The sequence below is a fragment of the Sarcophilus harrisii genome, chromosome 1, assembly GCF_902635505.1.
Source record: "Sarcophilus harrisii chromosome 1, mSarHar1.11, whole genome shotgun sequence".
Taxonomy (NCBI): domain Eukaryota; kingdom Metazoa; phylum Chordata; class Mammalia; order Dasyuromorphia; family Dasyuridae; genus Sarcophilus; species Sarcophilus harrisii.
Window position 1 is genome coordinate 52,701,355 of NC_045426.1, and position 26,579 is coordinate 52,727,933.

At 36.2% G+C, this 26,579-nt stretch overlaps 1 protein-coding gene across 5 annotated transcripts in view; it reads left to right on the forward strand.

The window, feature by feature from the left end:
• PPARG (peroxisome proliferator activated receptor gamma) overlaps window positions 1-26,579 on the forward strand; it is a 162,656-nt gene that overhangs the window by 70,653 nt on the left and 65,424 nt on the right. For 4 of the 5 annotated variants that reach the window (XM_023498195.2, XM_023498197.2, XM_031955345.1 and 1 more), the window contains exons 3-4: window positions 23,654-23,881; window positions 24,731-24,900. In XM_023498195.2, the coding sequence (XP_023353963.1) occupies window positions 23,662-23,881; window positions 24,731-24,900 (390 nt within the window). In that variant the 5' untranslated portion in view covers window positions 23,654-23,661. Of the gene's footprint in view, window positions 1-23,653; window positions 23,882-24,730; window positions 24,901-26,579 lie in introns of those variants that run through there. The other variant, XM_031955356.1, reaches the window with a different exon arrangement.

A 26,579-nucleotide genomic window follows, 5' to 3' on the forward strand; every position in this document is an offset into this window, starting at 1 on the left:
GAGGATAAATGGTTACCCAGTATAGATTAGCCTGTCTAGTTTGGGGGTGCTAGGGTAAGTGCAATTTAGAGAAGTGTTGCAAACAACTTAACCTACTCAAAGACAGCCATATTGCGAAGTCTTCAACGTTTTGCCATCTGATATGTAGCCCTATGTGAGGGTATATTTTTAAATCAGCAAGTCACTGCAATCCTATTAGGCCACTTCTATGACAAGAGGAGGCCTGCTCCCATATTAGTTACTTGGCACAGAGAGCTTTTTTCCTTGCCAAAAAGGGCAAAGGCCTTGAGCAAGAAGACAGTTTTTCCTGATTACAAAACTGACCACAATTCCTTGCCAATCTACCAATATAGAAAACTTTCTTTCTTCCTTTCTTTTTTTCTCTCTTCTTTCTTTCCTTCCTTTCTTTCTTCCTTTTCTCTTTTCTTCCTTTTTTGCTTAGTATCACATAGTTTTTCAGAGGAAAAATTCAGTTTGTATTATGATATAGGGTATGATGCAACATTGCTGCATTTTTATTGATTGATTTAACTCAACTTAAAAAAAAAACCCTCCAACGCAATGCATAAAAACATTCAGTCCATAAACAGATCTCTCGTCCCTTAACTAATTAATTTTATAGATCTTTTTGTTATTTTGGACTGTATAGCTTAATAGAAATTGTTCTTCGATATTTAGCTCTCTAGTGTCTTAGCATTTAAATACAGGATTTAAAATATTAATATATAGTCCTGTCAAAAACCATTCCTTAGATACTAGAATTGGAAGCTTGTCTCTATAGATAAGATAGAAACAATTTTTTTTAAATATGAGATATGAAAATATATCTCCTTTTCTTTTTTTGTAGTGATAGAGATTATATGGGACAGGTCAGTAGAATAGTAGCTAGAGTGCTGAACCTGGAATCAAGGAGAACTGAGTTCAAATTTGAACACTTATTAGTTGTGTGACCCTGAGTAAGTCACTTAGCTTCAGTTGCCTCTCAAAAAAGAGAGAAGCAATCACTCTCTTTCCTTTTTATTATAAAGGAAAACTCTCTGGGTAGGATAGGGATATTGGGAAGTGATGATATAAAAATGAAGATATCAATTTAAAAAAGAATTAAAAAACCCTAAGAACCAGAAGTCTTTTATGAATTAGAATTTTAAAGCTGGATGTTAGAAATTTACTCTCACTGTCTGAAATGTCCCTTTTAGATCCAAGATACTATGATTCTACGAAAATTAAGTTAATCTTGCAGTTCTTAACATGAAAACCTAGTTTCCCTTTTGAAAAGGAAACATATGACTCTTGAACAATCTCCTTGCCTAGATCATTCTGCATACAAATTTCTTCTTTCACTAGACAGCATGTGGGTCACCGGCGAGACGGTGTGGCAATGTCTTATTTGTAACAGCCCTAAAAGTTGCCAAAACAGCAAGCAACAATATGACCTAATGGTTTGAATCAACATCTGAGTCTCTGACACTGGGCAATCCTCTTTAATCAATGATTGGCCTTTGAAATTTGCCATACTGCCTTCTGCTTTTCTATCTAAATATACAAGAACAGTTCTCTTATATGTGTGGAGTTGCCATTTATTTCATTCCTTCAGGATTTGGGATTGTTTTTTCCCCTTTTAATTAATTAAGCATTTAAAGAAAAGAGTTACGGTATCAGTATTTTGCCATCTCTCTCATTGTGTGTATCTTATCAGGAAAACATAGGGGAATCCCCTTACTGACACACAGATTCACTTACTGACATATATATATATATATATATATATATATATATATATATATATATATGTATGTATAGATAGATATAAATATATGTGTGTGTGTGTGTGTGTGTGTGTGGAGAGAGAGAGAGAGAGAGAGAGAGAGAGAGAGAGAGAGAGAGAGATAAAAGTTCAGAAGAGAAAAGGCTATGGGGAAACATTTTTGTTTTTCTGTTAAAAGGTTTGTTACTGCATCCTATTTTTAAAAATATGAATGTGATTGCTGGAATCCAGCAATGTTCACTACAGTACTGAACTACAAAGTTGATATGTTCTGTGTCTCCCTGCAAAATGTTCTCAGCACCTATAAATGAAACCCATTTTGGCCCATACAGAGTGTTCCAAAGCTCTTAGTGGGGTTAGCTTAAAACTTTTGTGATACTGGTAGGTATTTTCCACCTACTAAACATTAAGCCGGAACAGAAATTCATATCTAAAAGCACTGCTATTCATTTTGATGATTTTGCCTGGATGTACATTTCTAAAAAGTGCTCAGGGCTTTTTAGATAATTTTTTAAAAGAGGATGACTGCAACTTTTGTTTTTGCTTTTACTGGGTATATACACATAGACACACATTGCTGATTAATGAACCTTGTTTTTTAAGTCATTTTTACTGATTTCATATATTTCTTTATGAAACCTGCAAAATGTAATATTCTTCTAGCTCATTCTAGTAGAGTCCTTTACAAGATTTATATTTTTCCTTCTTGGCCATAACTTCCATCTAAATATAACATGCACTAAGTCTTGTTAATAGTCTCACACTTTAAAAATGGATAAGCTAAAAACATTATGGGGTTAAACAGTCTGTTTGTTAAAGGAGGAACCAATAAATATGGAACCCATTAATTTTATAGAGTATCTGCCATGACATGTGGGTGTCATAATTACAAATTTGAAAAAAAAAAAAGAATTACAGTCATTTCAGTCAATGCCTATGTCTATTACTATGTTTTTATGAGAGTATATAAAATGATGATATTTAGTCTATTTTTGAAAACCAGAAAAGTTGTTGCTATTTTTCCTCTGCTGTTAATTTAACCCACATTAGGGCAGGATGTCCTGGCTATTTTGTGAAATAGCTCTTAGGTCAAAATTTGATAGCTTTGTCTGTTTCAAAAGAATATGTCTAGAATGCCCTGTAATACTCCGTTTAGGTTAAATAAGGGCAACAATTAACTAAGGCATATTTATGTGATCTAAGTCAGTTTTCATTCTCTGCTAATCTCTTATTTTATGTCTTGCCTTTACCCTGTGTTTAACTTTTCTCTCAAATCTTGAATCTACTTGGAAAGACATTCCTGAGAGTTTGTTTTTGTTTTTTGGTTTGTTGTGGATTTTGGGTTTTGTTTTGTTTTGTTTTAGCTTTTGTTTGAAAGATTAGAATTGTTCTAAATGATAACACTGGTTAGCCCTTGGCTGTGTACTGACTGAAATATTCTCCGGTGGTTTCTTTTACCTAATCAGTCAAAAAGCATTTTTAAGCACCTACACTGTACCCTTTACTGGAGATACAAAAGCAATTGCAAAAATGCTTGCTCTCAAGGAATTTGCATTGGATCATAAATCATTTCCACTGGATGGTTTGTTCTTCAGGAACAGATACTCTTTTATATTTCATTTGCATTACCATCAACACCATGTGGTCACTTACTTGATAGTGATTGATGTCTTAATTGATTAATTTAATTGAAAAGCGTTCTTTCTCCTTGGAAATTTGAACCTATCCAAGAACCTGCATCATAGATTTAGAGAACAGATTTAAAAGTCATCTAATTCAACCTTCTCATTTTAACAGATTAGGAAACTGAGGTTCACAGAGTTTTAAGTGATTTGGCCTAGATTACACTCTCAGGTGATAAACTGAGATTTGGATTAAGCCCTGAGTCCTCAAATCCAGTATGATTTTTCCTCTGCATTATTAGGATAAATTTCAATTAGGATGTCATCCATTCATTCATATCTACCTAACCTTGGAATAGTCAGACACAAGTCCAAAATATGGTGTATATATAAATGCTACATTTTATTTAAATACCTTTTGCTTTTGAGTAAACTGACATAACTTTTATTAACTTGTAACTTCTGTCAAACCATCAACAAGTATTTATTAAACTCTAGCTACATGCCAGGAATTGTACTAGGTACTAGAAATATCAAAATATTGAAAAATCAGATTGCCACCACCCAAAATAAGCTTCTGTCTAATGGAGAAGACAGCAAATCTATATAAAAACATGGTTATCAAAATATAAAGTTAACTAATAAAAACATACAAAGTTGTTCCACAAGAGGTAGTTTGAGAGGGAAGGCACTAGAAGTGGTGGAAAGGTTTCTTACAGAAGATGGTAGCTGAGCTGAATTTTCAAGAAAGGGAAGGGAGCCTGTGAGGGAGAGCTATGGATGCAGTGGTCTTGAGTGAAGAGCACAGAGAAGGTCATTTGGCTGAATTGCAGAATGTGGAAAGAGGAGGACAATGGCCAGTGAGATTGGAAAAAAAATTGGAATCAGGTTGCCTAGGGACAAATTGGTTGTTCAAGTTTTAGCAATTACTGGGATAATTCAGACAGTAAAATGCACTCAGTTATTAAATTTAAAATTTTTGGTCTGAAGGATCTAGATTATGGGTTGTAGTGCTAACATTCACTTTACCTGTGTGGACATAACCTCATGGGATTGTAGAGCTCTTCCATTTGCCCTCAGTTCTCAGCATTGTATCTTTCCTTACTTTTTATCAATAAAACACATCAAACAACCCTAAGTAACCTTGTGCTAGATCCAAAGCCATTTCCATAAGTAAAAATTGGCAAGGTCACTCAAGGGGAGAAGCTTTCACAAGTAGAACACTTGCCTCTTGCCTTCAGTGCCAGACTCGAGCCTGTGTGAATTTTCTGAATTTTATACTGTTGCACCAGAGCAGGTGATAATCTTGATGACACACTCATCCTCCAGAGCTGTTGAGCAATAGAAAGATGCCTTACAGTCTAGATGAATGATAAAGAGTGCCACAGAGCTGTTTCCACTGAGACAGGAGGCGATTAGTGGACACCATGTTTATTTATTATATCTCAATAATGTCTGCATAACACTAGGGAGAGAGATCTGGAAGCATTTGGATGACAGAGTAAAACATTTACTTATCTATAATATATATATATATATATATATATATATATATATATATATATATTGTGTGTGTGTGTGTGTGATATATATATATATATATATATATATATATATATATATATATATATATGTTAGATATTAGAAGCTTCTGACCCAAAGTAAAAATTTAAAAGATTCTAAAGAATTGGGAGAAAAAAAGACCCATTTATAGAGTTTTTGCTACCATAAACTCAGGGGTAGTTGTTTGAATTAGATCTATTTTGTGATTGATTCTCATCAGAGCTGCAACTAAGATGGGGCATCATAATTTATTTTTTTTGATTATTATAGCTTTTTATTGACAAAACATATGCATGGGTAATTTTTTCAACATTGACCCTTGTAAAAACTTCTGTTCCAGCTTTTCCCCTTCTTCTCTCCATCTCCTCCCCTAGATGACATGTAGTCCCATAGGTGTTAAATATGTTAAAAATATATGTTAAATACTATATATATATGTATGTGTTTGTGTGTGTATGTATGTATGTATGTGTATACATATTTATACAATTATCTTGTTGCACAAGAAAAACCGAATTTAGAAAGAAGGTAAAAAATAACTTGGAAAGAAAAACAAAAGGCATCATAATTTAAAGGGGCACACAGCCGTCCCTTCTTCCTGCCATCCCTTTACTTTTCACAACTCCTGGCCCATTTCTATCCTCAATATGGTAGCTTCTACTCCCAATACCCCTGGAGGTTAAGAGAGATGATAGCTGTTTTGTCTTCCTCCCCCCAAGCACCCTGCCTCAAGGCTTGTGCTTTGCTCATTTTCTGAAATGGAATCCTAAAACCTTTCTGTATCCTCAGCCAGGTCCACCCTATCCCTCTCTTCATTCCCTCCCATCCCTACCCCACATGAATTTTGTCACTTTTGCCCCAGGACCCAGAACTGCTAGTTATTATTAGAGTTAGAAGACCTGGACTTTGGATGTATCTCTATTGCCCACTAACTGTAAAATATTAGAATGCTACTTCTCCATCCATTGTGCCACAGCTGTCTCTAACTTAGAAAAATGAAATCCCTTTTATAACTTAGGTTACTTATAGGGTTCCTGCTGCTGCCATGGCGGTGTATCTTTAAAATTAGGTTCCTTATTGCTGAAATAACTCTTTAATCTCATTAAAAATGGCGATGCTTGTGTTCATTCTTTCTTTCAATGAACATTTATTAAATGGGCAAAGTATTTTGTGGAAAGAAAGGAAGAGAGCCAGAAGAATTAGATACCATTCTTGACTTCAAGGAGCTTACATTCTAAGTGGGAGATAACTATGTCTTCCAATGTTCTTTTTCCTGGAACCAGATGAGCAGGCTGGGTAATAATATCAAAGGCAAGAGAAAGGGAGATGTGGTTTAGATTTGGGATTATTAACCAGCTGAGAATTTGCTCAGTACACTTGTAATAACATCTTTATATTTTGTCTTTGAAAACTTACTGTTCTTAGACTTAGTAATTCTGATCAATACAACTCCATCAGAATGCTAAAAGGTTCATGATGAGAAATGCTAGCCACCTCTAGAGAGAGAAATGTTGCTTCACAATGCAGATTAATATTTTAAAAAATAAATTTCATGGTAAATGTGGAAATATATTAGGAAGATTACATTTGTATAATGGATATTGTATTTTTTGTCATCTCAATGGGTGTAGGAGAGGTAGAAAGAGATAGAATTTTTAACTGAAAATAAAAATAAAAATAATTAAATTTAATTTAATTTAAAAAATTAAAAATAGTTCATTGTTCTTAACATTCTTCCTTAATGTCTTTCCATAAGTGACTGCTGAAGTTCTCTCCCCATCACCTTCAGTAATCAGTAAAGAAGGTATTTTTGGAAGGTTTCACAAGCTGATATAGCATCATTGAAATTCTAGGGCGGAAAAATATCACATGAATGGTTTCTAGAAACTCCTCTCACTTTCTCTCTAATGATCAGAATTATAAAATCAGAGCATTTCTTTATTTTTTTTACTTTATTGTTTACTCTTATTTCATCAAATATTGTTTACTCTTTCTTTTCAAGCTTTTTATTTTTCAAAACATATTCATGGACTATTCTTCAACATTAGCCCTTGAAAAACCTTGTGTTCCAATTCCCCTCTTCCCCTACGCCCTCTCTTGGATGGCAAGTAGTCCAATACATATTAAACAGGGTAGAAATATATGTTCAATCCAATATATGCATACATATTTATACAATTATTGTGCCGCACAAGAAAAATCAAATCAAACCAGTTTAAAAAAAAAAGAAGCAAAATAAAATGCAAGCAAACAAGAAGAAAAAGAGTAAAAATGCTATACTGTGAACTACACTCTGTTCCCACGGTTCTTTCTCTGGGTGTAGATGGCTCTCTTCATCACTGAACATGTAGAACTGGTTTGAGTCATCTCAATGTTGAAGAGAGCTGCGTCCATCAGAATTGATCATCATATAATCTTGTTGTTGCCATGTAAAATGATCTCCTGGTTCTGCTCATTTCACTTAGCATCAGTTCATGTAAGTCAAAGCATTTCTTTATTTATTTAAATAATAAATTTAAATTTATTTCTTTAAATAGGAGGGATTCTCCCCACTACCACCTTTTCATGTAGGAACTAAAGCCTAGACTTGCTTAACATAAATCCTTATTCTCATTGACTTGACTTTCCTCTTCCAGTCTACCCTTTATTTCCTTCCTTCCTTCTCTCATAGCCATTTCTCTTGTGACAGTGGATGACAGTATCCATGCTCATAAAACTGGAGTTGGCAGTCAGAGAAGGGCAAGGATAGTCCAGAATACAAGGAAGCAATGACAAGAAAGAAGAAAAAAGTAATTCCAATTCCTTTTTTCTCCTCCCTATAAGCCCAATCTTGCACATTATTATTTTTAAATAAATGTCATGTAAAGACAATTTTTAACTTTCATTTAAAAAATTTTTTAAGTTCCAAATTTTTCTCCCTCTCTAAAATAGTAAGCAATTTGATATAGGCTATATGTGTTGTACCATTATTCAGAGAAAAAGAATTCAGCCTCTTGAGATCATCCTTTATCACCAACCCGCAAGCTCTGTTTCATTTCTACTTAAATACTGACCCAAGACAAATGGAAAAAATAGACAACAGCTAAAGGGGAATAGACCTTAAAATGAAGGGGTTGCATTATTTGACATTTTGGAAAGAGCCATGGGCTTGGAATTAGGAGACCTGGTTCTGGCACTGATTTCATTGCATGATTATAGCAAATCATGTCACTTGACTGACCCTCAGTGTCCTCATCTCTAAAATAATAGTTGTTATTTTATTATGTTAACTATATTAACATAACAATTAAAGATTTGCAAAGCACTTTAAAAATATTCTTTCATTTGATCCTCATGACAATCTGGAAATAGGTGCTATTATAATAATAATAATAATAATGTGTATTATTTTGTAGTTGGGGAAACTTTGGCAAAGTGACTTGCTTAAGGCCATACATCTAAGCAGCGTCTGAGGTCAGGTTTGAACTTAAGTTAAAGTCTAAGGCCACTGAGCTTCCTAAAAACAGAAGGAAAGAGAGAGGGGGGGGGAATTAGAATGATTGTGTATGTGGGTGTGGGTGTATATATATATATATACATATATATATGTATATATATATATATATATATATATATATATATATATAAACTTTTAAGTGTTATGAGAATTGCTGTGACTCATGAGTAGAATATGTTTTTGTGACTACCATTTTAGAGTACAGAACAAATAAAACTGTTTAGGATTCTCCCAGGACAACTATTCCTTTCTCTATCTTTGTTTCTTCCTATACCTTTCAGACTTGGAGTTGAAAGATAAATCACCATTATAGAGGCAGCCTTGCCTGGTGGAGGGAGAGCCTCCTTGAAAGTGAAGCTGGCCTCTGACCAGGTTCTAGCTGTGGAAACTTGCATCTCAGCATCTCAGGAAAGAGTCTCAGAGACCCTAAATGGTAGAACAGGTGCTGATCTGTTTTGATAGAGGGAATTTCCTTACTTGACAGTTTCCTGGAGTTATCACAGGATAAGATGCCCCCTCACCCCCAAAAACCCCAAACATTTAAAGAATGCTTGTTTGCATGCAAAAAGTGGGTTATTGACAATATAACTTATAGAAGTCATATTTTAGTCAACCTCTCACTTAAGATTTTATGTTTCCCTATGATTTAATTCTGAATTTGCACAACACATTGTAGGGAAAGGAAGGAGGACTTACTCCTTTCTCTTCTTTCCCAGAAGCTTTGGCTATTCGGGAAGCAAAGACCAAGGAATTTGTCAGAAACTTGTTTTCACCTCCTCCTAGGCCACCTACCAGTGCTGCTCTTCAGAGGCTGTCAAGTTCTGAACGTGCCCTTTGGTTGCTATAGCACAGGCTTCCCCAGCACAATAGGGTCCAGTCATGGAAGCATCTTTGGCAAAGGATGATTCACGTTCATTTAAATAGAGCCAAATTGTCTTGAAGCCTCCATCAGATTACTTCTTCTTGTGGGTGCAGTTTTGCACCTGAACCAGGTTAAAGATACAGAAATTGTACCTCTGCCTGATTCATCTGCAATCCACCCCTGCTGACCTCAAAATTAGGGCCAAATGGCTACCTGAGTACACCCATGCAAATGTGAGGTGAGCAACAGATTCTAATGCAGTAGGTTCCCACAAGTGGTAGTTGGTGCTCATGGTTTACATTGTAAAGTAAATTGAGTACAGTTAATTGTTGATTACCTACATATGGATTATCCCTTATTATCTTATGTTAGGATTATTACAATAGCTTCCTGACTGACCTACCAGGCTTCCTCTTCCTCCTCCTTCCCAATCCATCATGGGTAGATAAACCTTCCTCAAATACTGCTTTCATTATTAGTCTGTTAATGAGCAAGTATTGTGTTAAGCTCTGGAAAACCTATCAACTCTCCATGGATCTTTAATATGAATGCTCCACGTTTTTGTGCCATCTTATTTCTTGCCACTATCCAGAATTATCCCCTCTGCTCTAGAAAGGCTAATGTATATCTTCATTATCTCAGAAATAACCCAAACACATGCCCCTCACCATGCCTAATGTTTTCTTTCATCCCTTCGGCCATCTAAGTCCTTCTGATTATCATTCAGTGTTTACATCCCAGTTCTTTGGTTCTTGGAGGTATATTTGGGCTCCATCTCTTCCTCTAAAATTCAGCCCCTTCATCTTTATTTCTTAAATGAAAAATCAGGATCAGTGATTGAACAAAGGATATTTTTAAGCATATTACAGATGCCCGATTCTTTCAGTCCATTTATTAACTGATTAAATTAGGTTGATAAAGGCAGTGTGGTCTTTTAGCTTTACATAGAAAGAGGGGAAAATGCTATTTGTTTTTATTGCTCCAGACTATATTTCTTGCTTCAGCTACTCAAGGGCTCCTGCTATCTGATCTTGTTTAGAGAAACACATCTTTTTTGCCCCCAAAATCTTTACCCTCAAAATAACTTAGAAAAGAGCTTTTTCATCCAATGAGATGTAAACAGAGGATTCTTTTCATAGCAGAGATGAATTTCTACTGAGCCATTTGCTTTTTTTTTTCTTTTGGTTCTCCCTTTATGGCCAGCAGCCTAAGTTTGGGTGAAGGGTAGCTCAGGTAAGAAATCCAGTCGAGGGCCCTTGAAGGTCTGGATGCTACTGACACCAAAAAATACCAGGGAACCTTCCCTTGGGGAAGGGAAGGGAGTAGGCTCACATCTTCATTTGAATGTCATTTATGTTCTTAACTCTTAAAGATTTAGGAAGGAGCCTAATATGTTTATATGAAGAACAGCCAGTGTTACCACAATATTTGTCAGTTGGACAAATTCTAACCTCTGAATTTATTCAATATAAATAAAGTATCTCAAAATATTATTGGCTGATCCAAGCATAATACTTGATATAGGCCTTTGCAGTTAGAACAGGAATCCTTGAACTTGTTTTATTTTAGATTGGTCGATTGAGTTGAGTCTTATTGTATGAATTTCAAAACATTTTGAAAAGGGTCCTTAGGCTGTACTAGTCTGCTAAAAGGGTCCATAACACAAAAATGTTAAGAAATTCTTATTTAGACTCTGTTAAATATTTTATTGTGTGTTTACTTCTAAAATATAACTATCTACATATAAACACTATAGATCTGGCTTAAAGTTACAATTTTTCTTACTTCTAAGTATATTTTCTTTCATAAAGGCACAATATGAATTCTTATTCTTTTCACGACCATAAACCCTGATTCATGGAATTCTGGTTGCACATCTTTTCAGTGTATTAAAGCCCAAGAAGCAAATAATCAGTTGAGTATTTGATGTGCAATCTATCTACAAACCTGGCTAGGGGGGCTACCATGAATGCCAGGATAAAAGTGTAACAATCCTTTTCCTCAGGTAGTTCACTTTTCTTAGGGAGGAAACTGTTTGAGGATACAGTTCTAGCTTTATATAAAGTCACTTTAAGCAAATTCAGTTTTATGTAAAGAATTCTGCAGAATCTGCATTCCAAAAAACATTTTTGTTAACTTTACAAGACTGAGAATTGTGCTCTCTTGCTCACTTTCTAGCCCCTCTGCTAGGTGCTCCATCACCTTAGCCGGTCTCCTCTTATCACCACCCCCACCCAAAAAAAAAAAAGAATCTTTTATAAAAACAATCTCCAAGTAAAAGCAGAAGAATTAATGCATGGAGAGACTCCGGCTGTCCACACTCAGGTACCACATATCTGTCCCCAGCCTTCCCATTGCCTCTTCTCTCTCATCTCTTTCCCTTGTGTCTAGCCCCTTCCTACTATACCTGTCCCTGTTACCCTTGAGTTTTTCCTTTTGCTCTTAGCTTTTCATCCTTGGTTCCCGTCCTCCACAGATGATGGCCTCTTCTACCCACCCTCCCTCAATCCTAAAGGCTGAACTGTCTAGCTGGAGATTTTGTGGAAGAAGCTAGGAGCTAAGCTCAAAATCAAAACACTCCTACCTGGCTACCACTCCCTAATACATATTAATTCCCCAAATAGAATGCAAACTGCTTGAGGGTAATTTCTGCCCTGGTTTTATTTTATTTTTATTTCTATCCCTGGCACTGTGGTACTTGGTACATAAGTGCTTTTTCATTTATATATTCATTATTCATTCAGTTTTTGAGAGAAGACTTCCTTGCAGTCAGATGGATTTCCAAGGCTTTGCTCATTATTTCATCTTATTTTACTTTTCCCACTGGTTATGTAAGGTTTAATCTAGCTTTTCAGCACTGATAAAACTTTTATTATTTCCTCATTTTTGCCGCTTACCCAGCTTCAAAGAAAAGAGATCCATATTTGTTCCACAGTATCTCATTCTTGCTAGCATGGCATTCTTACTAAAATGGACTCATGAATATTAAGTGGATACATTTGAGGATTAAAATCCTCCTCTGATGTTCACCATCGTGGGGGAGAGATTTGCTCAATGGTTCTCAAAGGTTATGTCATGGAAACAGCTTCTCCAATTTCTAGGAAGACGCTAATCTTTCCAGTCCAACAACCCAAATGTAATCCGAATATCTGTATTCCAAGAAACAACAGGGTCCAGATCAAAGAGCCTCAACAGCAGAATGTTGTCTTCTAGGTAAAGAAAGAATACTATAGAATCTCCTTAAGACTGTCTACCAAGGGATAAAGGCAAAAAAAAAAAATCTTCATTGATGGTGGAAATACTCAGCTGGCTCCTTAAAGGTGTTAAAGTATAAGTTTAATATTTTAATATCACTTTTGTGACATAGCTCTTAAAGCCTGTGAACCAGTGAGTGCCCAAATAAGTATCCTTTACTGGGTTGAAAGTATTTGTTCATGTTACTAAAAGCTGCTGTCCTCATAACATCATTCATTGGGAATAACATGGAGTCATAGAAGGGGAAAAGAATTAGCCTAAGGATGATAACTCCCTTTGCTAGACTCAGTATGGATCTTGAGACCTGATCCCCCAAAACTCCACATGATATTGACTTAATTTCTATCTCTAAGGTCTTATTCACAATTTCCTTCTCATTTTCTCTCCCCAACTGTCCTAGAGCTTTTTTTTTTTTTTAAACACAAATTCTTAAAATAGTGAAAGAGAGCAAGAAAGAGCCATCTTTGATTTTTTTAAAAAATGGCTTTTATTCTACTGTCCCATTTCTGAGCCAGGTGAAAATTATTCTATTATACCCTTTTCTCTTCCTCTCCTCCTTCCACTTTGCCCCTAGAGCTTTTTTCCCCCTAGTTCCTAAAACAGTGAAAGAGAGCAAGAAGGAGACATCTTTGGTTCCTTTTTAAATGGCTTTCATTCTACTGTCCCATTTCTGAACCCAGTGAAAACTATTTTATAATACTCTTTTCTCTTCCTCTTCTCCCTCGACTTCTCTCTCCATTTTGCCTCTTTCTGCCATGAATAAGTGAAGCCCAGTGTGATAGACACATTGAAGGATTAAACCATTCCAATTTCTTTTTATATATTTCAAGTCTTGTTCTTTTTTCAGGGCAAGTGTATTTACCAGAAAAAAAGGCAGCAGGGAATGCTGTAAACCAAATAACTGCTTCCAAAGGCACCCAGTCCACCTTCTTTTCTTACTAGGTGATTTGGATTCCCTTTCTTTAGAAATACAGAAAGCGAATGTTGGCAGGAGAACCAGTCTTTAATTTAGTTTGCCTGTCATGGGAAAGATGGCATGAAGTTCCAGCTAAGGAGGCAAAAATTAATGTGCATGAAGGCATTATCCTCTAATCTTTGGATTTTTTTAAAGCCTCAGGATTGCATTGTGCAAGTTATCAATACAGAGACTGGCAGGCAACTCATGCCAAGGTGTGGCCTAAGCCAAAAAACTACAGTCAAAGGAAGCGTAAAAACAGAGTTGTGATCTGGGAAACATTCAGTAAGCCCTGAAGAAAACCAAATTTGAGGTTTTGCAGCGAGTGCCTTCTGGTTTAATGGAAAGAAATTAATACATAAATGTACACTGGAATGCTTTGGCTCTCACCAAAGCCAAGCTCAGAAATACACATAGGGAAAATCAAGCTGCAGAACCAATGAATTTAGATTTCTCAGTACTGTAATACTGTAAAGGGAAAAGGGTATGAAATTGTACTGTTCTTATATAATAGAAGGAAGATTGATGCACTAAAGAATTCTATCTTTTTTAAATTTATGGCATCCAAATTCCATTTTCTCTGTATGTGATTCAATTCTCTTTTTTCACTAACAAAAACCTCTGCCATCAGAAAAATAAATTGATCAAAGAAAAATAAAAAGAAAGTCCTTTCATTTGAATAAATTTTCAATTCAATAACCTTCATTGTCAAAAATATTGAATCTGATTTTTTCCTTCTTTTATTTATATTTGTATAAACATGTATATTTCATATATATGAAAAAGAACTGTTTTCTCATTAGTCATATGTAATCTTCTTTAGCAGGCTTATAAAAATATGCTTAGGATATTTTTGTTCCTTCTAAGCAGAAGTCTCAGGATTCCATGAATTTCTATTGCATCTATAATCCTAGTTCATGATGACAAAATACCTGTGTTTTATATTAGTATAATCTTTCCAATTCAATTGTGAGATTTTTGTGGGCAGGCAATGTGCTCCTTCCCTTTTGGGGATCTTATTTTAATTTTTCACATACTTTTGTGTGTGTACATCTCCCTTCCTCCAGAATGTAAGCTCCCCAAGGATAGACTCTGTTTCATTTTCATCTTCATCCTCAGCACTTAGAATTTTTCCTGGCTCAACTGAGGCACTTATTGGATAATTCTTTCCTTTTTCTTAGAGGGTCCAACACAGTGCTCTTGTGGATTGTTTAATGGTTGCAAATCAAGCTTTTCAAAATGATAATCCCAGAAGTACCTGAATGTGTGGCAAAATTGTTAAAATAACTCAAAGGAAGAGAAAAAAGATGCATATGTAGTTCAAGACTAGGTTCAAGATCTGTTCTTGAAACTAATTATGTGACCATCAGCAATAATTAAACCTCTCAATCTCTAAGAAATTCTCGAAGGCTCTAAGATATAGACAGCTGCTGTAGTTGAAGTTCTCTACACAGGTAAAATCATAGATGTAGACAATAAAAAGGAGTTCTTCACTTGTCAGACAAATCACATTGATGTACTCACAGAAAACTCATATACGTGTGTGTGTGAATATGTGTGTATTTATATACACACAGTATAATGATATATGCATGTGGAGGGAGAATATACTATTGCAGAGAAAGAACCAACTGAGCAGAAAACCACAATAAACTATTGGATCATTTACAAGTCAATTTTCCTCTCTGGGCTTAAAAATTAAAAGAATTGGATTCGTTGATCTCTTAAGTCCTGTTCCTCTGTTTGCTGGCAGTAGAGAATGCAATTTGTGAACCTTTGAGACAGGGTGTGTTGATTTGGTTTTTATTGTGTGTAACTACGTTAAAGACCTAAAGTCAAATAGTGAAATCACTGGGATACTATGAGATTCTTTATTAGTCATTTTAGAACTTTTCTCAGCCTGGCCTCTTTCCACCTTTTTCTTTATATTCAACAGTGGGGAGAGGAGGGAAGGGTGTAAAGGGCATCATAATTGGCTGATGCCAGGATTTTATTTTAAAAGATAATTTACAGGGTATATGCTAAGAATAGTACACATTTGGTATAATAATAATAGTAATTGATGATGATGATCTGTATTTGTGTAGCTTTTTTTGTTTTGTTTTGTTTTTCGAATATTAACTAATTTTATTCTTATAACAACTGTGAGAAGTAGGTACCATTATTATCCCCATCTTACATGGAGGAAACTGAAGCAAACAGATTAAATGACTTGTGTAGAACCAAGATACTTATAGCTAATAAGTGTCCAAAAAAGGATTTGAACTCAGATTTTGTTGATTCCAGATCCAACATACTTTGTATTGTGCCATCTAACTGCTTATATCTATACTCACAGGCAGCTAAGTGACACAGTAATGCATTGGACAAGGAATCAGGAAAACTCTTCTTCATGAATTCAAATCCAGCCTCAGACACTCACGAGCTATATGACCTTGTTTGTCTCAGTTTCCTCATCTGTAAGATGAGTTTGAGAAGGAAATGTCAAACTGCTCTAATATCTTTGCTAAGAAAACCCCAAATGGAGTCATTAAAAGAGTTGAACATGATTAAAAAAAAAAAAAAAACTATGAACAACAAAAATACATAGGACTACCCAGTGAGAGTAGCATTTAGAATGATGGTTTTCAAGTGTATTGAAAAGTTCTCCTTCCTTCATTATAATTCAGCAGCACTGTTAGGCAGCAGAAACACTGAAGCAAAAACCCAAAAGTCCCTCCTCTTGAAAAGGGTATCTTCTTCTGGTGGGTTATGACCAAAACACAGATAAATAAATACGAATTAACTTGAAGAAAGATAATGCAATGACACAAGTTGAGGTCTAAAGGAAGATAAAGATCTTTAGAGTGAGAGATGAAGGAATACATTGTCAATATGGGATGGTATCATTGTGAATTCATGAAGGTGGGAGATAAAATATAATCTAATATATATTATTGTGCTGGACTTGTTAAGGAAGGAAAAGAGACTTGATACAACCCTTAGTTAACCAGAAAGATCAACTGATCAAAATACTCCTATTCTCTGAGCTTTAAATTTTAACTTTTTAATTGAAATTTTTAAATTTTAAACTTTCAATTTTATTTTTATTTCAAAAATAACTTACAATTATTTTATAAGGTTATGTAATTTAAAGTATTCTTTTATAATGTAATTTCTATTTTTATATGTAGCAAATTATATCTCTGGAATAATTAGAAACCAATTAACATCTGAATACATGGAAAAAGCAATATTCTATGTAACTAATTGGCCAGTCAATCAACAAATATTTATTAAGCGTCTGGCACTGTGTTAAAACTAGGATACAGATTTAAAGAGAGCAAGTCCTGTTTCTGCCCTCAAGGCATTTCCATTCTATTAGGGAAGACCCAGTGTATAAATCAGTACATGGAAGATAAACATAGTGTGTGTAAAAGGTTGACTTAGGCACTAATAGCTAGAGGTATCATTCATAAGAATGGTAAAGTAGGACAGGGGACTTCATGAGTGGCAGAGTCAGATCAGATAAATTGAGTGCTAGACCTTGTTAAGAAGTTTATCAGTGTGACCATGAACCATTGCTTCATCACTTGGGGTCCCCCATTTTCTCATATGAAGGCTCTTAAGTCTGGGCTTAATGATCTCTGAGTTCCCTTAGAATTCTCTGGGAATCACCTCACATGGTGACAAGGGAGCTGTACAGTTGTTACTGGACAAGTTACTTTATGTAACAGAATGATTCAACCAAATGGTTGAACCAGACAGAATAAATTGGAGTTGGAGAAATGAGTGTAAGCTTTCTACTTTGAGTACTAGACCATAAAATCAATTGATGAGTGTACCAGGAAATGAAAAGTAATGGAATCAGTGGCTCCTAATTAAGTAAATAATAACAATAATAAGAGACTCCTTAAGGTCACTTCTCTGGGTTTGGAAGTGTCACAGTTAGGTGTGTTTTTTTTTCTAGCAAGCAATTCTGCCCCTCCAACAAATCACTATTTCACTAAAACTACTGGTTATCTTGCATTTATTAACAAAGGAGCTAAGAGTGATGTGGAAGTGCAGGACTAGGTGCTCTTGGCAAAATCTATTGAATTCAGAAAAGAATCAAAGATTTTCAGTTGATTATTCCCTACAAAGAAATAAGCAATCAAACCATAGTATTCTGGTGCTTAATTTCTGAGTTGACATTCTATTCTTTTTCTTTCTCCACTTCCAATTTCTCACAAATGATGATGGTGCCTATCAGATTGTCCTATTTTTTAAGTTAAAATTAATTTTGCGTTGGTGAATTTTGAAAATCTGCTCATTGGTCATTATACAGCTTAAGGCCAAATTTGATGGCCTAAGATAAATGGTCCAAACCCATACCCTTCATTGCAAGGTGGGAGAAAATGTTATTTTCAGTCTCTCTGCTTGAAACATATCAAATGGTTGTGAAATGCTGGGCAATGCCCTGATGCAACAAGACTCGGTGTCGCCCAGCTGGAGAATTGAGACATGGTTGCATGTCCCTGAGAAAGGGGCCTGTTATTCATGCAAATATTTTGTTCATTTGTCCTTTCATGGATAATTGCACTGAGTAACAGAAAACACCTACTCGACTTACAGTTTGGCAAGAAACAGTAGCTTATGTTTGCTAGAGACCAAATTAGAAGCAGGCTCCTTGGACCCTTCTCTAAATCAAAATAAAATAAAAATGTGCAGAGAATCTCTGTGCCTCTCTCGGTAACTGTGTTCCATGGTGCAATGCTGTTAGGTCAGGGTGTCCAGAGCAAAGAGACTGGGCTGCGTGGAAAAGGAAGAATGAATAGGCAATTGGAGAGAAATGTCCATCTAGGAAAAATGTTTTCTTAGAGGCCACAGAGTGGACTGGTTATTTTCTCACCTACTTAACAAAGCCAGAATCATCTTATCCCGTCCTATTCCAGCCCATTGAGATCACTGTCTGAGAGACTTCAGAGATTACATGTTAATAATAGAATTATTCCCAAATTTGCATTTTACTTGCAAAATTTAACACTGAATCTTATTATTAGAAAGTTCTAAAACTTAGTAAAACTTAACAGTTAAGAGTCAAATGGGAGTGGAGTGCTAAGCCTGGAATTGGGAAGATCTGTCAAATCTTGTCTCAGACATTTAGTGGTATGATCCTAGACATGTCACTTAATCCTATCTACCTCAGTATCTTTATTCGTAAAATGAATTGGAGAAGGAAATAGCAAACCCCAAATGGGGTCATGAGGAGTGGGGAACAAATAAACAATAAAATAGCACTTACCTCACAGGGTTATTATAAGAATCAAATGAGGTAATATTTGTAAAAAGCATTTAGAACCGTGTCTGACACATCATGTGTGCTACATATGTGCTTATTCCAATCCAGATAATGTTTTACCTTTTATTATGGGTAAACTAAAATTTTTCCTGTTTCATGATATTAAATATGCTTTTAAAGATTTTTTTATGATTTAAGCCAAGTATATTAGTTATCAGCCAGTTGTTTCTTTAGCCCTGATTTTTTCATATCTTTTCCCCTAACACAGCATTTTAATGATTTACTAAGAATGATTCCAACTCTTAAAATCCTGTTTCTGTGATCCTAAGCACATATACTTTATTTTATTATTTTGGAGGTAATTGGGATTAAATAACTTGCCTCCTCTCTCCTTTCCTCCCTCTCTCCTTCCCTCCCATTTTTCCTCCTTCCCTTCGATCTTCTTTCCCTCCTTCCTTCTTTCCCTCCCTCCCTTCATACAGCTATTAAATGTCTGAAGCTAAATTTGGACTGAGATCTATCCACTGAGCTATCTGGCTGCCCCTAGCACATGTATTTTAAACCTGACTTCATATAATCAACTCCAAATACAGAAGTGCACTGGGTACTCTAGGAAGTTACAGTGGGAATATTAGGCACCTAAGTAATGCAGTGGATAAAGTTCCAGCCTGGAAGTCAGGAAGGCCCAAGTTCAAATCTAGCCTCAGGCACTAGCTATATGACTCTGGGTAAGTCACTTCATCCTGTTTGCCTCAGTTTCCTTCTCTGTAAAATGAGCAGGAGAAAGAAATGGCAAGCCACTCCAGTATCTTTGCTAGGAAAATTCCAAATGTGGTCATGAAATCACTGTATAACAACAATTAATCAGACAGAGAGTCTTAAAATTTAAATAGATTTGTATTCATGGGTCATCGATTTAGAGTTGCATGAATTCATACATAGAAGCTGTCCAGTCCAATGAGAGATGAGGAAAATAAGTGATAGGTTAAGTCATGACCTTGCCCAAGATCACACAGTAAGTAGATAGCAGAGTGGAATTCAAATAGAAGTCTCCAGACTCCAGATTCAGTATTCTTTCTACTCTTTCCTCCTTCTTTGAGCACCCTCCACTGAACGCCTGCTTTAGGATGGTATGTAGTTGCCATGGTCTATGTCAGTGAAACACAAGCCCTAATCATGTTCTTTCTGCTGAGCTATGAAAGAAGCACAATGTAGATGGTGATACAGATGTCAGAAGCCCTGGATTCAAATCCTGATTGTATTCTGTACTACTATGGGGAAATCACTCTTTGGGTGTCAGTCCCCCTCATTGGGAGTAATAAAAATTTGACAAATTGGGATAAATGATCTTCGAAGTTCTTTTTAACTTAAAATTCTATTATTTTAGCAGCAAATGCCAGTCATAAAATGCATTTATTAAGTTCCATGTGCAATGCTTAGACCCTGGTACAAAGGCACAATGACTGCCTGTAGTCTGTCAGTACTCCCCCAATACTTACTGCTCCCTCCCTTCTTCCCTCCTTCCCTCCTTCCTTCCCTTCTTTCCTCTTTCCTTTCTCTTTCCTTCCTCTTTCCTTCTCTCCCTTCCTTCCTTCTTTCCTCCCTCTCTCCTTCCCTCCCTCCCCATTCCCTTCTTCCCACCTCATTCCATGTCTCATGTTCTATCTCCTGAACCATCTAACTGCCCGTCTACCATTCTTTTCTAGACTTATCTCACTTCCTTCATGTACTCTGGTCCAACTTTGAGAAGTATTATCACCAGAAGGTTGGCTATGGGGCAATAAATATATTTGACCCTGACATTCATGAAACTATCCATTAGGACATGAAAAGATTTTAGTTAGAGCTGGTGAAATTGATATCCCCTAAGACTGAGCTCAAGGGTGTTTTGAAAGTTTAAAAATATATATACACACATATGCAACACAAATTAACCAATCAATAGAGGGAGGACACAGAAAGTTGAAGGGAGTTGGTAGGAGGATTATAATGGCAGAGCTTTATGGGTTTTGGCTTCATAATGAAGGTGAGTTTTGAAAGGAGAAATATCTTTGATTAGTTCTCAGCATGTAAGAAATTGACTTTTCTCTGGATGTCATTGAGAAAGAGAGATGACCTTTAAGCCATCACCAACACACATTCCCCTTTCCTGTACTGTTTACACTATAATCCAGATAACTCTGGGTTGTTTGGGTTCTTGTTTGTATAGACATTCAGACATGTGAACAGTGTGAGTGCCCAATATTCCCTCCGGGGACCACTGTAGCATGTTCAAAGTTCTTTCTCTCACTCTGTCTCTCTCTTTAAATAAATGCTCTCTGGGCACTTTGTTTATTTCATAAAGACTCCCAATTCAAACTTATTTTAGCATGACCGTTCCCTAACCTTTCAGAACAGGTCCTCTGTTCGTGAGATTGAAATAAATCAAATAAGGAATGGAATCAAAGAATCCCGACATGCTAGAACAAGAAGAGATCCCAGAGATCAGGAAATCCCTCCACCTCAGGTTTCAGATGAGAAAAACCCAGACTCAGAGAGATGAAGGAATTTGTTCAAGATTACAGAACTTCTTAGTAAAAGAACATGACCTAGAACATAGTGAGTTCTAGACTTGTTCTGCTACCACCCCATTGTTTTTCCCACTGGACCACGGTATTGTAATGACATGGGAGAAGGGTCTCTTGAATATTGCTGATTTCCCGTCTAATCAGGTGCTTTCAGGCACAGATCATTCTAGATATGGAGTATTTTACCCTGTCAAGGTCAGGGAGTGCTTCCTTCTCTTTCTTAAACCTTTTTATCACTGAGGAGGCAGAGAATGTGTTTGTTACCACTTAATCTGGGCAGGGATTTTTCCACCTATGTCCACACACTCAGTATTGTTAATTTTGATAACTTTCAAAATCATTGGCTTCTGGTGTATAACCTTAACTTTTTATTTGGTGCATTTAAATGTATTATTCTCAGGGAGAGATCGATGGACTTCACCACATTTGAAAGGGAGCTAGGAAAGACCCTCTTATGGAAACCATTCCATTCCTGTTCCTCCCAGTGTGAACCAATGGCTCCTTACTGTAGCTACTAACAATACCACCCCCCAGTGCCCATGCCCTCTTTCCCATCAGTCTTTTCCCCCTTAATTTCAGAGCGCCAAAGCCCAGTCCCCTCCCCTCATCCTTGACAGAAGAGTTAAAATTTAAAATTTGTAATAACTGACATTTTTGGCTGCTCTCCTGAATAGTAGGAGCTGGTTCCAAGTAAACCAAGTCAGACAGATGCCTCTTATATAAAGGTTCAAAGTCTAACAGAGTGGAGCTAGTGGGTCACAAGTCCAGTGTAAATGCTCTGAATCAAGCCTGCCTCTGTGCTTTATTTCACCGGCCATGATTACTCATCAGAGATTTAGAAGACTATGTGTCATCCAGCATCCTGAGCAGAAAACTTGGGGAGGCAGCTCTGTTTTGACTTATTTAAATAGCATTACTTCCCAGGGCTTCTGAAGAATCAGCAGTTTCTTCACTGGGAAGTTTCTTCTAAAAACACAAAGCTAGATTTTCATCCTCAGTAGCTCTCAGTTCTTTTATCTATTTCCAATGCATCCTCAGTGTCCCCCACACTTGTTCAACTTGTTCAAGGAAATATATAAAAAGGAAGTGCTGTGAGACAACCGGGTGGCAAGGTGCAAAGAATGCTGAATTGGGATATGGCAAGTCCCGAGTTAAAATTCTGCTGTGTGACCTTGGGCAAAACATTTGGGCTTCTAAGACTTAGTTTTCTCACCTTTAAAATGGGGATGATAATTGCATCTAGTTCACAGAGTTGCTATGAATGGAATACTATGTGTAAGGAGCTTTGTAAACCTTCAAGTTCTATATAAATGTTAACTATTATTAGCTACTGAAAGAAAACCTTGACCTTAATAATAATAAATGATTCCTCTTTTTAAAAAAAAAAGCTAGTTTTCATTATAGAGATATTGGTAACTCACATTTACAGATTTCCAAAGTGCTTTCTTTATAGAAACAGATGATATGGGTAGTGTAAATATTATTATTCTCATGTCACAGATGAGGAAACTCGGAAAGGTGTTGTAGCTAGGAAACTCTCTTCTAAACTCCCCTAATACTGTCAAAGACATCACATCCTCCTAGTAACCCAGTGCTATTCTCAATTCCTCATTTTCATTTCTTCCTTCTCAGTATTTCACATGTCTCCTTTCCCTTCACACAACTACCCACCATACCACTTCTCACCTGGACTATTATTAGCTTGTATCCCTACCTCAGAATATTCTCCATTCAGCTACCTAAATGATTTTTATAAAGACTACAGTTGATTGTCTGTCTTTCTGTCTGTATGTATCTGTCTCTGTCTTTATATATCTCTCTTTCTCTGTCTCTCTCTGTTTTTCTCTCTCTGTCTCTCTGTCTCTCTCTTTCCATTTTCCATATCAAGGGAATATATTTAGGGCCTTCGATTTTAAGAAACCAAAGGAGTTTGTGGACATGAAGTTATTGTTGTTTTCATTATTAATGACCTATATTGGTGAAGTATAGAAGTTGCAATATAATTAAATGAGAGCAGGGCTGTTTATGAAATCATGTACACAGCACCATTGTTCTAAGATTGTCTTGAGACAACAAGGTACAGGTGTTAAACACCTCTTCCCTCCAACTCGAATTTGGAAAATGGTATTGAGTAAGTGCTCCTGAAGATAAGACTTCTATTATTGTCTTTGCCTAAAAAAGATTAATCACTGTCAAAACTCCTTCCCTTCCTTTTCTTCCCATAAAGCCATGTCATTGTAGAGTGCTGTGCTCGAGGGCTTAGTTCTAAACTTCACACTCTTATCATTGTTCTCATTTTTGGTTACAGGCTTTGCCATGGTTGACACAGAGATGCCATTTTGGCCCACCAACTTTGGGATCAGCTCCGTGGATCTGTCTGTCATGGATGACCACTCCCACTCTTTTGACATCAAACCCTTTACCACTGTTGACTTCTCCAGCATTTCCACCCCACATTATGAAGACATTCCATTCACAAGGGCTGACCCCATGGTTCCTGATTACAAGTATGACCTGAAACTCCAAGAATGCCCAAGTACGAACTTTATTTTCATTTTCACATTGCTCAGAGTGTAATTATATTGCATTCTAAATAGAACTTTAATTCCATAGGTAGATATAATACAACAAGCATCAAAATTCCCAGTGTCCCCCTAGGTCATTTCAACTCAGGGTTAGGAAAGGAAAGAATTTTGAATAAGATAATTCTTGGAAGGCATGAATAACAACTGGCATTTTGCTACTTTTGCTACTGTTTTGCTACTGACCCAAAGGGTTGAAAAAGTATATGAAGGGAGTTGGAAAAATTAAAATAGATCTTAGTGCATAGTATGTATCTGGCACATAATAGCTGCTTAACAAATATTGATTGACTGATCATAAGACATTCTGAGAAAGCATGGACTTCCAATAAGGATCAATGATTTCAAAAGTAAGGAATGAAGTTCTGACACCTTTATCTTCTGTCTACTGTGGGAAGGAGATATAAATAATAGATAAAACCACATCTAATTTAGAGATTAATCTAAGTTAACAAATTCCCTTTTGCAAATGATAATCCTATTTAAAAATCTAATCTTAACTCTTACCCACAGGGGAAAGTTGTCCTAAAGAGACCTAGTTATCCTAAAGAGACCTAGCCTCTTGAGTTCTTTTGGCCATTTAAGATGTCAACAAATAAACAAGTCTAGATTCTAGCATTTATTAAATATCTTTTAAATTTTTTTTAAATTTGATATTATTTCTACTGTGCAAAGTTTCCCATTTTCACTTTATTAATCCTGACATTGTTATGAGGCTATGCAATTCTCTGAGTGTCTTATGCTCCCTCTAGAATTTGCTTCCAATTAAAAACATGATCATTTCGATGTTCTTCCATATGCAGGTGCTATCAAAGTGGAACCCCCATCCCCTCCTTATTATTCAGAAAAAACCCAGCTCTACAATAAGCCTCATGAAGAGTCCTCGAATTCCCTTATGGCCATCGAATGCCGAGTCTGTGGGGATAAAGCTTCTGGGTTCCACTATGGTGTACATGCTTGTGAAGGCTGCAAGGTAAAAATGGGAATCTCTCTTTTTTTGTCTTCAAAGAACCTGTTGATCATTTCTCTGTTCTATTCATAGTGAGGGAGACAGTCAACGGGATGCATTGACGTGACCATCCAGAGCCTTTATCCTGGTTCCCTTGGTAAATCTTGAAACAGACTCCCAGTAATGGCTACAGAGTATAGTGAAAAGCATTTTTTAAGTATGGAGAAAAGTAAGGCAGCAATGCAGAGAAAGGGGAAAAGAAACTATTTTATTAAAAATTGGAAAATTTCTTAATCTCTAAAATTGAGTAAGTACATTGGTCTCTTAGTTTTGCACTAAAACCTGACATTCAATGGTTGTTGTTATTTTTAAATTCCTGGCATCAGAATGGGATGTAGGGAAGAATCACAGAATCATAGATTTTGAGCTGAAAGGTACCCCAGGGGTCATTTAGTCCAATGCTCTTACTTTTCAGGTGAGGAAACTGAGGCCCCAAATGGTTATATTATTTGACTCAAGTCATGCAGGGAAAAGATATTGACAGAATTTGAACCCAGGCCATTCTTTCCACACCATTGGGTGAAAAGTTCTGCTTTACCATTTGTCTCCCCAATTGCAAATGTTTTTCATGGTTTTTAGGTTTTGAGCATTTTACAAAGAAAAAAAAAAACATAGATTCTTCCACTGGGGAAAAATACACAGAACAAAAACTTTATTTTTTTTTCCTTCCAAGTATAATATCCAGTCTAACCATCTCCCTTCCATTTTAGAAATTTCTATCTAGCTGCTTAAGCAAGTAATATTCTGTCTCCTTATTGACAAGCGTATCAATCTAGCCACATTTCAGCATGTGCATTCTTTTGCAATAATCACTCATGGAAATATTCTTGGAATAGAGTAATTCAGAGAAATAGAATGACTTGCACGTATGCTCCCTGTCAGTGCTTGGAACAAACTGAACATGAATAAACTCTCTGTGGGATAAGTGCTGTTTCTCCTGTCTCCTAAAAATAAATAAAATAAAATCAAAAGATCAAAAGTATATTCTGTGCAAGACAAAACAAAGAAACTGAAAACTGTGGATAATCAGGCTGCCATTGCTGGGTACTAGGAGACCCGGGTTCTGGGGTCAACTCGATTGTTAAGTGGCTTTATGACCTCAAGCAGACATATTATTTTGTGTGGGCTCACTTTATCTGTAAGATGGGAGCATTGGGCTGTATAGTTTCTCAATGCTTTTCCAGCTGATATATCCTACAGTTCAGAATGATTCTTTGTAATAAACTTTGTAGAGGGATATAAATTGCTGTTTAAACTAACATTTTACAGATAAGGAAACTGAGGCAAACAGAGTTAAGGAACTTGCCCAGGGTCATACTATTAAATGTCTGAGGCCAGATTTGAACTCGGGAAGATGAGGTAGCCTGGTTCAGACTCGGCACACTACCCACTGCACCGCCTAGCCGCCCTACCATCCCACTTTAGGATCACTAAGGTTGTTAAGATTTTTTCCCCCCTTTTCTAAAACCCAGATCAGCCTCTCCACAGTTTTTACCTATTGCTATAGTTCTACCCTTTGGGGCCAAGCAGAAAAAAAGCTAATCCTTTTTCCATTTGACAGTAATCCTAGAGTGATTTTATTTTTTTTTTGTGAAAGATTAATCATCATCATAATATTTATAAGGTATTTCCTATGGGCCAGG